Raw genomic sequence first — 16,304 nt, forward strand, 5'->3', positions numbered from 1 at the left:
ACAAAGCCTAAACTAAAGGCCTCTACATCATCAAGGGCCGCCTAATACAAAGCATAACTCAAGCAAAGGCCTGTGGGAATGGAACTGAAAGGGACAGACCACACAGTCACATGACTATCACACCAACACTTGATTATTAAAAAATAAACGTAGAAAGCTTTGCAGAGGCACCTTTAGGAGTAAAATGGTCTTAACTTCCAAATGAGGAGTGCAGTGAGACCAAAGCCACTTTTCACTCCTCCCCTCCCAAAGGTTCAAAAAGAACCAAGCTCTCTCTATAACTTAACATACATGATGCCAAGGACTAGACCCCAGAAGGATCCTAAAATGAAATTTGGACTAAGCTACTGACTTGTTTAGTGACCCTGGGGGAAATCACTTCACTTTCAAGTGCTTCATATCCACCTCAATTAACACGTTTGGCACTAGGGTCTCTCTTGTTGCCAAGTCTCAGCAGAGAAGCTGAAGATAAAATGGGCCATGAAGGCTAAATTCTTCTCACACCATGACAGATGGTCCTAGAAGATTGGGGTGAAGTAGCTAACACTGTCACTGCAAGTACAGTCTATGCTGTGACTAAATGAAGGATGTCCATTTGGCACTTTACAAATGTTTGTGGATTTTGTGCTGGTGAATAGTCTAGAACACAGCCTTCCCAGGCTCCACTCCTCCCTCCCAGGTCCACTCACCAGGAACAGCACACAATGAAAATGACCCAGTACCCTGAAGGAAAGTTTTACTCGTCCCTGTTTGGTTAGGTCAGCAAGTGCCTTACCTGTGAGGATGATGTTGGGGATGTTTCCATGGCTGGAGTAGTTCAGCTGTTGAGAGTCCTGCAAGTTGCCATGGCTCCCAGTAAGTCCCATCATGGCTGCCTGGGAGTAGTTAAGGGTGGAGCAGGGGCTGTATAGGCTGTTGGAACTAATGGCGTTTTCTATCATATTAAACTGTTCAAGCTGAAGACCAAGGCACAAAGGAATAGTTACTTCCAGCCACCAGGAAATACCGTGAAGCAATTTACAAACCTCTAGTTAGGGAGAGAACGTTTCATAAGGGCAGGCAAACAAATTCATCTTTAGGTTTTGTAGACCAAAACATGTTCTATTTCCACCTAGCTTTGCAGAATAGTTTACTGCCAAATTCAGCTCTTGTGCCAAATCAAATTGCTGCTGACAATATCCTACCAGGCAGGCAAACTTTTGAAATAAATAAAGAAAACAATAGTTAAAAAAAATAATGAAAGAACAGCAACAAAAATTAAAGCAATATGATTGATGCTAATAAAGTCAATTATTTGCCTGCCTCAAGTGCAATCCCATTCTGAAGCCATTTCACTTTCTCAACTACACTGGAACATTTAACAGCTAAAGTAGGGACTATAGTGGGTGGCTGGTCTGACAAAGGCATGGAGGTCTGCTTGTTAAATTTTGGGATCCCACACATCTTGGTTGCAAATTACAGATATATGTATTTGTTGCCACCCACAAAGTGAGATCTTCCAAATGGGATCACTGTCAAGGAAGGGTTTTGTTTAAATCTAATAGTCTTGGCAGAGTCCCTTTAAAAGCCACCTGCTATAATGCTTAAGGGGAACAGCAACTAAAATGAAATACCAGTGCAATTACAAACTAAAACAAAAGTAATAAGATATGGACAGAAATGTGATCTTTAGAATAGCCATAAATTGAATTCTATGTATTTATTTTAATCTCAGAATGGCCAAAATATAGTCAAAATCTGAGATGAATTTGCTCACCTGATGGGATAGGGCATTAGCCTGCCTAGCTGTCATCTGCTGATCATAATAGGAGTCACCAAATACACTCCCCAGAATGGAAGAATGCTGAAAACAAAACAGAGTCCTTATGTTGTGAAAGTCACACAAACAGTTAGGCATACCCAAGGTGTGTGAGTGACTGAACTCTTCCAACTGAATGGTATCAAATTTAGTCAGAAATACCATTATTTATTTATTAAGGAAAACTAATAAAGAACAAAATAAAATATTGGTTTTTCTCTTCAAACACAAGAGTCCTCCTGTATAACACTTTTCATTAAAGCACAAGAAATATAGGCTCTAGGAAACCATAAGCTTCCTCCCATATGGGACATACATAAGCTTCTGCTTTATAAACAGAAGTTATGCAAATATACTATAACAAAAAAAACCACTGCAATTTTTTAAGAGAAGACAAACATTTTTCCATGAAAAGAATAAAACCACAAAAACAGCTAAGGCAGCAAAGTGCATGTTGCAACTGATAGATAACACGATAACAGTTTTCAAGTTGTTAGGAGGAGAAGGGAGGTAAATTTTTCTCGATATCCTCTGAGGACAGGACAAGAAGCAATGGGCTTAAATTGCAGCAAGGGAGGTTTAGGTTAGACATTAGGAAAAACTTCCTCACTGTCAGGGTGGTTAAACACTGGAACAAAAATGAGCTCAGGAGGTTGTGGAATCTCTATCATTGGAGATTTTTAAGAGCAGGTTGGACAAACAGCTATCAGGAACGGTCTAGATAATACTTAATTCAACCACGAGTGCAGAGGACTGGATGACCTCTCAAGGTCCCTTTCGATTCTATGATAATGCAGTAAGTACTTCTGTCATCAATATGCCTATGATGGTTGGTTACCCATCTCCCTCACGTAGTATTTACAAAATGAGCAGTTTAACTAAAACAATAAGGTGCCACAGTGAATCTCAATTTACAGTATCAAGTCTTTTGCATCAAGAGCAGATCATAGAAGTTATTTATTAAAATGCCTGGGTATGAAATGTGCCTTCAGCAGTACCAAGAGAAGGTAAATTTGCAGAAGGAATTCTATAACCATGCTAATTTCCTTCTTTTCCTTTTACTGAAATGTCCATTTATCCGTCATTCTGAAGGTGACCAATAGCTTTGAGTTGTGTTATTTTATTTTTAAACACCATCCAATTTCCAACTTCTATTTACTCAAAAGGCTACTGGCTATAACAGAAATCACAAATATAACTCCTTCTTTAAATTCTATCTAACTTTGAAGATTCTAGTTGAAAATCTACTATCTCCAACACAACTAGTGTACTTACAGAGAACTTACTTAAGTTTATCTCATGTTTAGAGATGTATTTGTTTTTGTATTTTAAATGTCTTGCACAGTATTTTCAAGCAGTATTATTTCATGAAATTTAACCACAAGGCTAAGAGACAAATCATTTTTCCCTACAGAAAGTTGAATGATAAATTTTAAGCAAAAACCTAATTAGCAACTATACAGTTACACCAACTAATACAACTAAGGACATTAACATGGCAAAGTTGCAAAATACTCAAAAGCACAAGATGAAGTCCACAACAGCGAACGTAAAATCAATTTAGCAGACAACAGTTAAGATAACTAATAGTAAAATCTCAGAACAAACTTTTATGAATGGCACCGATAATTTGTGTTTGTGCAAGCATATATAAAAAATATTTCAATCAGCATGAAAGAGGAGAAGGGATGGTTGTTTTTATCAGCAAGCCTTCCAACAGACTTTTGTAAAAAGGAGCCATCATGAAACAAACATGATGACAATGCCTTTTCAAAGCAAAAGAAAGGAACTTTCTACCTCGAGGCAGAATCTTCCAGTGTCGTCATGCTGTAGGGAGACTCTTGAGCTCCGGTAGCATCAGTGGATTCATAGTCTGATTACTAAACGCCTTGAGGAAAGCTCAGTAGGGTTTCAACATGGTGCAGGTATTCAGTCCATTTGCTAAACAGATCCTATATGCACCAGGCCTGTTCTTAATAATACTGAGAACCTCCGTTCCATTGTGTGTGGGAGGGCAGAGGGCATAGTTTGAGTGCGCTCAGATAATAGAAAACTGTTGAACTCCTGAGTAGTGAGCATTCTGTATGAATCCTGCACAATGCTGGAACATGGTGGATACTTCCAACCCATCCTTAAAGCGTTGCTCCAGGCAGCTAGAAGCAAGCCTCCCAGCCAGGTAGACAGACCAGCACTAGCAGGGCTCAGGCTAGTGAACAAAAAACAGCAGTTTGGATGTTGTGGCTTGGGCTCTCAAGCCTAGAGGGTCGGGTGGGCTTGAAGGCCTAAGCCATAACCTCCACAGTGCTATTTTCACTCTGCTAGCGGGAGTCTGTCTACCCAGGTTGCAGGACTCACTGCCAACTGCACTGAATATATGCTCAAAGGTTCTATGTTCCAAACTTTGATGTGCAAAGTCAGAAAATATCCTGATGCTCGGTAAATCCTGTCTAGCAGGAAAGATCACGATCTCCAGTCACTCTCAGAAAGGGCTTGGCTATTAAATGAAGCGAGGAATCTTCTCCTTCACACTGATGCAAGAGAAAGAACAGGATTTTACAGCAAAACCAAGGTTTCCTTCACAGAATATTCCCACTCTTATTGTTTTACATTTGAAAGGGATGATTCAAACACTTTCTCATGAATTCTTAAACTTAAGTTATAATTAATTGGATCAAAAAGTCAAAAATGAAAGCACTTTTCCTTCTAAGTACTGTAACAAGATGTTTTTGCCAGAGTTATATCCTGCATGTTAAATAAGGAGCTTCTTTGTCAGTATCTTGTTGACTCTCCTTGTTCATTTATGAGACATGACTGCCCTGCCCCCAATACAAACCCTAACTTCAACAGTGCTTCCTCATATCCTCAATATGAACAACTAACGCCAATCTGAAATGGTCATTAGAAATGCAGCTGACATGCTGCAGCCCCAGACAGAACCTATCCAAGACGCTTCTCCTTTAACTTCTGCCATTTTTATGCAAACTTTTCAAAGATACAGCAAAAAGGAAGAGAGAGAGAGAGAAAAAGTTCTTCCCAAAGTATGGTTATCATGACTCCTGTCCTAGAAGAAGCCTGAAGTAGAACATGAAAAGCAATGAATTGGACAAAATTCTCATGCGTTAGCCCTTGCTCCTCACGAGGCACTCTGAACAAATCACAGAAACTCAAGCTACATTAACTTTTTCTTGAGACTCCTAAATGCACTATTTAATCATTTTATTAGTGGTAAAGCTCCCTAAGGAAAAAATCAGTCAGGAAGTTCATTACTTCAACACTTCAGGGTCTAAAAATAATTTATCAACTGGTCTGATATACATCTTGTTAACCCATCTCCTACAGAAATACTATACAAGGTCTGTTTTGTCAACAGTACATCTTCCTTGGTTAATGACATGGTGACTGCAAAAAAACCTAGCTTAAATCATTGTCTAGAAATACATACCACATTTTCCAAGTATTCAGCTGTTCTACTAAAAAGCAACTTTATATCTAACTGAGACAATGATGTCAGGGAAAAAAACGAAGTCGTAATAAACAAAGCCAGTGTTAATGAAGAGCCATGCAAACAAGCTGAGAACCACAAGCAGAGCTTTTCAATTCATGTTTAATGGAAAGTCCCTTACAGATCAGAAATGAGCATTTGGGACTCAAGTGAATAGCAAATAGATTTGGGGCGGGAAGCTGAGGAATAATTCCTGTTGCATGAACTAGATGTGATTAAACAAGTTATATCCTAAAAGTGTACATATAGAGAGCTGGTTCTCCTATTACTAAAAATAGGGATTTACCTAAAATTAATAAAAAGCCCCAGAAGTTAGAGATGGCAAGGCTCACAAAGCTACACCTACCCCACCCCTCCATCCTCAATAAGAGCAAGATAGTTCCCCTACACTACATCTTCCAGTTTCTTGACCAGCCTATTTTTTAAAACGTCTCAACTGATAAGGGTTCCACCTCTTCCCTTGAGAAACTATTTATGCTGGAATCTAACAGACCTCACCATTAACAAGTTCTTCCTACCACCCCAACCAGTCAGCCTACATCTTCCTTTTCCTCCTAGTAATACCCTTTTTCTATCACTTCTCTTCATCCTTAAAAATACATAGCTAGTTATGTCACCCCTCACCCCCACCTGTTGGCTTACAGATGTGGGAAGGAGAATAGGTTTTCTAATTTAACAAGGTATCAAGAATTATTTTCCAATCTTTCCCATTTGGCTTTTGTTAGACGGCAAACCGTATCTCAGCATCCTATTTAGAAGTACAGTACTTCAAACCAAGTTCTGCTAGTTTGGAAACTAAGCCCTAACATTAATTAATTGTTCCTTGTAAATTGGTCTGACGTGTATTCCTTTGTCAATATACTAAATATAAAATGAAATTTTTTTAAGAGGCCATATAGTAAAACAGGCAATGTAATTAAACTTCATCTCCTTCCACATATCTGCTAGAGGAGGAACCACATGTCTGTTAGGCTAACTAATGAAAGTTAGGCACATCATAGTGACTTGATTTAAATACGGAGGGAAGAGCAAAAGGGAAAACTGCTCTCAACTGCATTCCACTATTTCAGACTGCCCCATGATAATAAAGTAACTGGTCTGAGGACACAGGCCAGCAGGGAGGAGTTACTGAGCAGTCAATGGACTATCAGTAGAAGCCTACATTTGGGGGTTTCAGGGCTGAGAATTAGTAACAGTGTCTGGTAGGAGCATTAACCTAATGGCAGCTTAGAGAAAAGGGAGTACATCTTCTTGCCTACTCTGGGCCATACGAAAACAAAGCAAGGCTAGAAGAGGCAGGTAGAAGAATCAGTTACAGTGGCAGTGAAGTAAAGGTTAAAAAGTCAGACTGACAGCCCTAACCCTCAAATCTATTACTGAGTTCACTAAGTTGTGACTGAAACCACTGACTCAAGTCTCTGGCTAATGGCCAGGAAAGACGAATCTCCAACTTTGAGAAATAAATTTTATTTATTTTAATTATGCTTCTCCTTATAAATATCCTTTAAAAATTAAAAGTACCAGAAAACAGGAAATACAATTTCAGACTCTCTCATGGTGTCCAATGAGCGCTTCCTCCTGCATCCCATCACCATTTCTGGGATGTAGGAAAGGGCAACAACTTTTACCTATTTCAGCAGCATTAGTAGGAGATTCTAAACCCATCTCAGCACTGCCTGATTAGCAGTTCCCCCTAAAAACTGGTTCATGATTTCTTTAGTTGCCCTGCAGCTGGTGGATTAAATTCCCCTTGCTCTGTTTAAATACGGCCACAATGATTTGTGGGATTCTTGCACATATAAATTAATATTTACACAGACAGGGAAGATAGCCACCCTGCAAGATTAATATTTAATGTTTTTCTAACCTGTTTCTTTCAAGCCATGAACTGGAGTTGCTGCCTTTTCAAGAGTTCACTTTCTACAGAGGTTTCTTTAGAAGTATCCATTGTTTCCTGCTTTAATTGCACCTGAGGATGTGAGCTGTATTCAGAGGTGCACAAATCACCTGGACAGACCTCCCTTCCCCTCACTTCCTTTCACATCCCCATGCCCTTCCAGCCACTCCAACAAACACTGCTATAGACTACACTTCCTATGAGGCATCATTCCCTTTATTGAATGGGATCTTTCTGGATTCATTTTCTGTGGAGCTCTCATGAAGGAGTAATTGAGTGTAAAAAAGTTTAACAGTAGTTTCTATTAAAGTTTGAATTCACCAACTTTTGGAAAACTCTGTATCTGAATGAAGCTGCAAACATGAGACATCAGTGATGCATGAAGCACATGAAGTTACAGTTAGACAACCATGGGTCAGTAATGGAAAGACTCAACTAAAAAACAAACACAAGAAGCAAGGCCTGTGTAAGCACAGAGTCCCTTACTTGAGGGGAGCTGCCAGGAGAGAAGCCTTGATTGGAGACAGGAGAAGTGGGAGACTGGTTGGCTGGGGATCCAGCATTACTGCGGTACTGCTGGAGTGAAGCCTACAGAACAACACAGAATTAAAGACCATGGGATTGATGAAAGGTTGAAAAATTATATACTTATTGGTGTACAGCTGGGGAAGCCAGGTGAGACCATCTTCAAGAACTCCCGGAGATCAGCAAGTATGCTATGACTGTGAATAATGCCCCAAACATCATGAAAAAGGTCAAGATACCAACACGGTTTGGTCTGGTGTCTAGCTATGCACGTCTAAAAACAGGGACCTGCTCTTATTCAAGGAAAACTGAAGTATTTCTGGTTTATGTTTTGTTTTCGGTTTAAAAAAACGGTCAGCCAACACATAAAAGAAACATGTGGAAAGAGGCCTCCCAATCTAGGAGTAATTTGAAAATACTGACACTGACACATTCAAACTAAACTGCCACCCCCTCCCCTTTCTTAATTTGATGCCTATGGCCCTTAGAAAAGTGATATGAATATTCTTCTTCTTACTCTTAGGAATTAGTCTTGGTATATTAATTAGGTTAAAGTGTATAATTGCAAAGACAAACCCTTTTCATAACTACATACTTTCCCATCTGATACATACACTGTCTGTAGGCTAATGCTAGCTATGCCCATATGGTTTTTAGCCTTAGTGAGATAGGATGTTCACAGAATTACCTTTTCGCTGTCACATAATGTACCCTGGCTTAAGGTAAGGGAATCACTCAAACTCAAAACAGACACAGAGCAGCTGTTGAAATAATAAACACAGCTCTTTCTATAATGCTGTCTTTGGGAGCCAAGATTATTATGAGGAAGAACTCAATATCACTGAGCAAGGAGTAATTTCATCAGACAGTTTTACAGAGTGAGGAGTGGTGTATTAATAACACTTTCTAACACTGTTTAAAATGCATAAAGAATAACTCAAGGTTTTTTTGTTTGTTTTTTAAGATCCATAGAATTCAGGTATTATATTGAGATCCTGCAGGCTGGGCTTCAGTGGGGCTATGAGGATTAATGGAAAACCTTTCAAGGAAGCTGCACTGTAGCTTAGAATACTTTTTTACTCATGTTTAAAATGTAGTGTACTTGTATACAATTTCAAGTTCTAAAGAGAAACCTAACATTCTGAATGTTAAGGGCTTAGAGAAGTTTAGGATGAGAAAAGCAACGTGAAAAGCAGAGAAGGAAAATCCAAATATCTGTATTAGTTATTGCATAAACACTAGAATGAAAACATTCAGACGTTGTTTTGAGTGGCTGGCATGTCAAAACCAATATCCCTTCAAACTACTGATTTCTCTTTCACCTTTATCTTCTCCTACTCCCTCACAATCCTGGCATAGAAGCCACATCTTCACCAGCACAACCTGGTTTAAACCTGATCCCCAGATTGAAACCCACAATCACGTCTTAGCCCTCCATAGTGAAATGGCTCTTCTTATCTAAACAGTTGCTAGTATTGCCCCACTGCCAGGAAGAGAAGATGTTCCAATGAAATCAGAGGGAGCAATTCGCTGGCCTTCAGAGCAGAACCAGCAGAGAATGTGCCAAGTATCTCTTCCTAGCAATGGGACATCATGCCTATTATATTGAACCACCTTCTGAATTCTGGATTCCAGCTTGTAACAGAAAAAATTTGCCTTCTTGGTTTAACTCTGCCATTCAACCACCATACACATAGATGTGTATACTCCGTTCTTTAGAGAGACTTGAAAGCAACTATAACAAACTCTTCAAGAAATAATGTTAGCCAAAAAAACTCCTCTTGAACAAACTGCTGTGCTTTAACAAACAGTATCTGTGGTTTTCCGTATCTTGGGTGGAAAATGCTGATTAGCATGACTTTATCAAACTTCAGTTAAATGTCTTATCTGGACTGTGTAGCACTCAACTTGTGGATACCAGATTCACCTGGGTCAAAATAAGTACATATGATGGCTGGGAAGGTAGCAATACACAAGCACTAAAATGCAAATGCTGCTGTCTGAAAATTAAACTAAAACTCCATTTTGGTAGACACCTGAACATAGTTAATATGGATAAATATTTTTAAGTTTTATGAAATTCTGGTCTTTCCAATTGTATAGAAATGTTTGGTCTTTCAGAACTTAAAACTAGCCAAATTTCAAAAGATGCTTCTCACTTTTTACAGATAGATGTTTATAAAATGGTACTTTTAAATTCAGTCTCTCCATGCTTAGCTGATGGAAAACAGCAATGAAGTGACTAACACCTTGTAAACTGCAATGCTAACAGAGATACTTATCTACATCTTCCCTTCTAAAGGCATAGGGCACTCAGAACTCACAGATGTGTCATTTAAAATGACAATTTTTTCCCCAATCACTTCCTTTATTAATAAATCCTACTGACACATCATCTTGACCTCTGACTTGGCAGTTTATAAATTATTTTATATATTAATTATCCACCCAAAGAATAAGCGCATCATCTTCATTATCCACCTGTTTATGTTTTTTGCTGCCCTGAAACTATATCTCTGAAGACACATCTCTACTGCTTCAAACTTGAGTTCGTTAAACTGATTTTTAAAAAAATCTATTTCAACTATTTCAAGTGGGCCTGAATTTAGACAGGGTTAGCCAGAGTTATGGCACCATTCCCATTTTACCAAGTGTTTTAGAAATCACATTCAGTAGTTTAAACAGTTTGGCCTGGTTCATATGGGTTGGCCATATTATGTTTAAAACGTTACAAACTGGTTGAACCAAACTGTCTGAATCCAGTGTACACAGTGCCTGAATGTGGAACTGCTACAAGGGCTATCTAGTTAGAACTCTGACAATGCAGGCCAACACTGCTGTTGAATTCTACATGGTCATGCTCTCTGGAAGAAAGCTATTTGTTTCCACTTATATCATCTTCAGTCAGTGCCCAAACTTACCGAGTTGATGTCTATGCCCATGGAAGGTTGGGTCTGGCTGCCTGGAGGTGACTGCGGGATGGTAGATGGTACCGTGACTGAGAGGGGGGGAAGCTGTGATCCTCGCTGTAAGCCAGAACTCTGCATTAAAGGGGTATTCTGAGGCAGACTACTTGCCACTTGGGTCTGTTGCTGTTGCTGGGAACTAGTCTGGGTAAAAAACTGATACGGTGGAAGCTGCTGTTCCAAAGACAATGCATCCATAGCCACAGCCTTAAAGAGAAAACAGGAAAATGTACTATGCAAAGCTCTGTTCAACTCTGAGACTCCTAAAATGTCACACCAAGTGAATATTCATATATATCTAAGCGTTATATATGACATAAGCAATCTGGAAAGTTAGCTGAGGTCTTGCATTTTAAAAAAAACTTGCATTTAAACCTTCAAGGATGTGGTTTAAAGGGACTAATTTGACATTTTATTTGTTGTAAATAAATAAAAAGTGTGTTTGCAACCCTAGTTTAATGTTTGATTTGAGAACTGACAATTCAGTCAGTCAAGGAAAACCCATCTACTAAGTCCCTGTTCTGAGCCTCTGAAGGACCAAACTAGAGCGTGCCAGGTATGGCAGAGGCAGCCTATAGGTGCATCAAAGGGTCAAAAATTGTAAGAGCCAAAGGAGTTTCTCACATGATTCACATGGAAGCATGAAACACAAGAGAGTCTTGTGATGTTATCTTTAAAGAAAGATGTTTTCCTCAGTGCTTCCAAGGCCTTGGAAGACAAAGTGAAATCTGTTTCCTTAAACTATCTTCTCCACTGTCTGACAGCATTGAATTGCTCAGATCTGGCTGCTGGCTTTGATTTAAAAACACCCAGACCCAAAGCATTTATTTATAAAAAGGAACATAATGACATTAACTTTACAAACATACCTAAAGGAGAAAATTATGGAATTAATGCTGTGACTACAGGTTTATCAACCTTGCAGCTAACATTTCCCTATGTGAATGAAGTTAGAAACAGACAGCTATGATCTAAAACTTTACAAAGTGGAACAAGGTTGGTTGTTCTTACAACATGTACTCCTTCTCCAGATCTCCAAGCAGCCTCCTACCTGAGTAATTGGTGACAGAGGTGAAAGCGTAGGAGACATCTGCTGGGACTGTGGTCGTCTGGAGTCTGCATTCAGTGAGAGGGGACTGACAGCCGGCTGTCGGGAGGAGGCTTGCGTCGTTGTCATTCCTGCCATTAAAGGAAGAAACCAGTTTATGCAGGAACTGTGGTGATGCTTATTTACATTTAACAATTTGTTTATATGAAGTAAAATTATGATGACTAAATGGCAGAATTTTATAAAACTTTACAGTGAAGTGTTGAATATGGCTAGGCCACTATTCTGTGCTGAATGCAGCATCAGGCTGAAATTCTTAGCATATCTGTAATGGATTTTGTGAGTGAAAATGCCACGATGCAGAGGAGATTGTTGCAAGCATCTCTGCTGATCACTCCTGTTGATGTATAACTAGATACTGCCATTCAATTAATCCAGTGGTTGCCAAACTGGCATGCGGAGCCTTTCTTGATGCTTCACAGAACGAAACATTTTAAGAACTGAGCAGTGCCGTTTGTGGTGCAGGGAACAGGAAGGGGGTCTGCAAAATGATCCCTTTCTAACAAAGTGGTTCTGATTTTCAGTCTGTGGGCCACTAACCTATCCCAAAGCCCATGAGACCCACTGGAAACTTCCAGGGGCAAATGAAGTCAGGTCATTTTATAAAAAACTAATGCGAGCAGGGCCATAATTTTGTTTCCCGGAATGATGGGGAAGGCTGTTATCTGTGTTCATCTCATAGTCCTAAGCCACTTCTTATTTCCCTTACTAATATCCTGCACTTTCAAGATCCTGCACTGTGGCTACCATTGTTCCATGTCAAATGGACTTCCTCTGGCTGCAGGCAATCCTGTTTATTAATTCTTACCCTGCTGTGACACCTTTCATTCACAGATCTCAAGTGCTGTACAGACATTTGTTTAGCCTTACACAGACTCTGGGAACCATGTAGGGGGCCCACATCTATAAGCAATCTCAGAGCACCTCGGCAGAAAGTACCTGTTAGATGAATCAGGGATGAATGGTTGCATCGTAGGGGAGTTTTTCTTTTGTTACTGGGAGAAGAGGTCAGATTTATAGATGAGGGAGGTTTCAATGGTCAGCACAAAACACTCTACAACAGTTACTAGGGATATTCCTACCCCTACAAAGTTTGCATGGCATCAGCACTTTTCATCAGGGGCTTTCTAAGCACTTTGTTAACTAACCCTCACAACATCCCTGTGGCATAGATATTCATAGGCCCACTTTACAGCTGGGTAAGTTGAATGCACAGAGATTAAATTACTTTCCCCGAAGTCAGTGAGCAAGAAAATGGCAGCACTGAAAACAGAAACTGGCAATCCCAACCCCGCCATCTCCTGCTCTGACCACTAGACGACACTCCTTCCACCCCTTAGAAGTGCTGTTGCTAAATGAGATACTTTGCTCATTCCTCAAGGTCTCATGACTGAAGATAAAGCAAGCAACCTTATAATGAAAGCCTGCCAAGTTGCTGTCATTTACCAACTCTTTCTGCAGTGAAGGAGCAAGCCCATGTTTCTGTGAGTAGTCATGATTGAGGGATCAGTGAGAGACAAGGACAACACAGAATCTGACACCAAAATTTTTGCCACAGTTTGATTGGTGCTTCTGGCTCTCATTCATGTGACAAGATTGAACAACCCAACAGCTCCAGATGGTGTAACAGAGTTGCAGAAACGGAGCAGAAAGACAAGGAAACAAGTTACTCAGGCCTGGTTTACACTAGAAAATTAGGTCACTTTAACTACATCCACCAGGAGGTATGAAAAATCCACACTCTTAAGGGGTTTTAATTAAGCCAACCTAAGTCCCCGCGTAGACAGCACTACATCTACGGAAGAATTCTAGCAACTGCCTCACAGAGAGGTGGATCTTTGTGGTATAGGTAGTGTCTACACTGAAGCGCTACAGCAGTGCAACTGTGCTGCTGAAGTGTTAAGTGTAGACAAGCCCCAAGTCGTGTGCTCTAGTTCTGCCCTTTCCGCCTCCCAGTGTTATATACTACAGAGTAGTAAATGTAACAGGTATTTTTCCCCGCCTCATTGTCCTTATGTCACAGAATCCTGAACAATGCTTCAGCCCACTGTATTCACCAGTCCTATTCCAGCTGCACTTGAAAGGAGATAAATGGTTTACTGGCAGGCAATGAACAAGGACAAACAGATTTGTTCACATGTGTAGATGAACAGGACACACAGTTTTCATTACAATAAATTTAACTCCATTAAATATGAATTCCCCACAAAAGCAACCAATCTCAACAGGTAACATCCATCAAGGTTCTGCATTCGCTCTGACTTGTATTGCCTATTATTAGCTTCAGCTCATCCTTGAAAAACTGGGATAAAGGCAGCACTCATAGAAACACTATGCAGCTAATGCAAAAGGGGATTTCAATTCTTAATTATGACAAAGTGCTTTCTGTACCTACTGGAGGCTGATGCAAGAAGCAACACCACAGAGATTCCCAAAGCCTTTCACCCCGAGTTTCCAGCTTCACACCAAAGCAACTGAACTTAGTTTTAGGTATTCTGTTATGGAACAAGGACAGGACAGTCCATTCAATACAGCTCTAGTCTGCTTCCTGAACAACATGTTAGTTTTTGTGCATCTCAACATCAGAGAGCTTCTAAGTTCCCTCCAGCTGGTTAGTAGAGCAGCAAAAATAAGCAGCTGGAGAAGCTGACTTTCAAGAAAGCCGTGAGAAACAGAGCTGGGCAGAGAATAGCAATTCCATTTCATTAAGGATTTAGAAATTTGGTTTCATAGCAATTTGAATCAAAACATCAAAAATGTCAAAATCCTCCATGAAACAGAATTACTGTTCTCTGCCCAGTTTTACTGGGAATCTCAACCCTTAAGCAGTCAGCCTGGTGGGCTGTCCTGGAACCAGAGACCCTGGAAGCCTGGGCTGCTTGACATGTGAGAACCCCAAATCCTCGGGCTCCCAGCACCCTGTCAGCTGCTAGCGGGGGCTGCTGAAAAGCCTGGATGCCTGGGCTGCTGAGGAGCTGGGAGGTGAGCTGGCAGGAGGTTTCCAGTGGAATTTAATTGATATCAACACAGCCCTGCAAAATGCTTAGATTCTGATGAATCATCAACTTCTGATGAAAATGTTGTGTGTAAATATTTTCAACTAGCTCTAATACGAAATCCAAAAAGGTGCTTTCCCTCCCCTTACCCTTGTACTTTGGAGGAGGTGTAAGTGTTCAGAAAAGCATATCTCAACATATACAATGGGAAACAGCTCCTGGGAAAGGCTTGATTAAAAAAAGTGTGTTTTATATTTTCATTTGGACAACTGTAACTAAAAATAAGGGGATGAAATTAATAAAAGGACTGTTTGGCACATCAGTGAATAAAAATATTTCTAATGGTATTCTTGTGACATTCTTTAAATTACTGTCATTGGTTATGTGTCCACCTGACTAGAATCATTATAGTTTCTCAGGATGCTCTGCAGTAAGTACTTTTAAAAAAAAAAAAAAGCTTGCTGGGGTGCTTTGCTCAAGGAAGTACACTTCTCTTGCCAGATACAATGGCACGACTATTTGACTAGCAAACAAAAGTGGCTTGTAATTATTTGATGGTCAGACAAACTATTAACCCCACTCACATCTATCCCCCTAATAAGTATAACCTCAGAAGAAAAAGAGAGCCCCTGTGGTAACATTTAGAAACCCTCTTCCAAAGGGTACTCGGATCCTATAACTTCAAGGTTCTAAGCAGGCTGAATTATCAGGCTCCTCTTCTACAGGTTTTTCTGCTACAATGCACAGTCATGCTCTGCAGCAGTCTGAACAGCCAAGTTCTGTGCTGATCACTGATGGCTACCATATAAGAAGGATGTTTATCCCAACTCCCATGCCACATGCCCCAGCACCACCTTCTTTCTTCTCCTCCCTTCTGTCCTTCGTCTCTTATTCTGTTCTTAGTCTCTCTCCCTCCCCATTATGTTTCCTACTTCTTTGCTTCTTCTGCAGCCCCTGAGGTACAGTGGATACAAAGCAAGAGGGCACAGCAACAGAGGCAAGCTACACAAGAAAGTGAAGGAAGAGTGCAGTATAACCAAGACAATCTGTATAAGGAAATGAAGGCTGGCAGCACTCATTCAGTGGCCCTCTGGGCTGGTGCTTTATAAAATGCAATTTCTTTGCTAATGGTGTTTTCAGTGATATAAGGCGCCTGCTTGCTCAGGCAACATGAGTTATTTCTAAATAAAATAAAATAACCCAAGTCAGAGATTGATTCTTTTTCCTCTCTGATCACTGGCTCAGGCTATTTGCCTGGAAAAGGTTACTGGTCCTGAAAATACAGTATTTGTGCTGGTCTACTGACATTTTTCTAGCATGGTTGATAATGTGATTTTTAATGATGTATTATTTGTATTGCAGCAAGCCCTGCGGCTCCAACCAGCATCAAGGTCTTTTGTGCTAAGAGGTGTACAAACACAAGAGTCCTTGCCCTGAAGAGCTTGCAGTCCAAGAAGACAACACCACAAAGAGCAAGTAGGATACAACATTAAGGCAATGTGGTCCAGGTGG

The 16,304-nt window shown here is 40.2% G+C and overlaps 1 protein-coding gene across 1 annotated transcript in view; it reads right to left on the reverse strand.

The window, feature by feature from the left end:
- The window catches only part of CRTC1 (CREB regulated transcription coactivator 1), a 32,366-nt gene that overhangs the window by 2,157 nt on the left and 13,905 nt on the right, over positions 1-16,304 (reverse strand). Inside the window, exons 8-12 of the mRNA XM_032782771.2 lie at positions 11,740-11,867; positions 10,644-10,895; positions 7,684-7,785; positions 1,757-1,843; positions 776-956 (exon numbers count right to left, since the gene is read on the reverse strand). Coding sequence (XP_032638662.2) covers positions 776-956; positions 1,757-1,843; positions 7,684-7,785; positions 10,644-10,895; positions 11,740-11,867 — 750 coding nt within the window. The remainder of the gene's footprint in view (positions 1-775; positions 957-1,756; positions 1,844-7,683; positions 7,786-10,643; positions 10,896-11,739; positions 11,868-16,304) is intronic.

The sequence above is a fragment of the Chelonoidis abingdonii genome, chromosome 11 (assembly GCF_003597395.2).
Source record: "Chelonoidis abingdonii isolate Lonesome George chromosome 11, CheloAbing_2.0, whole genome shotgun sequence".
In the NCBI taxonomy this organism is placed as follows: Eukaryota; Metazoa; Chordata; order Testudines; family Testudinidae; genus Chelonoidis; species Chelonoidis abingdonii.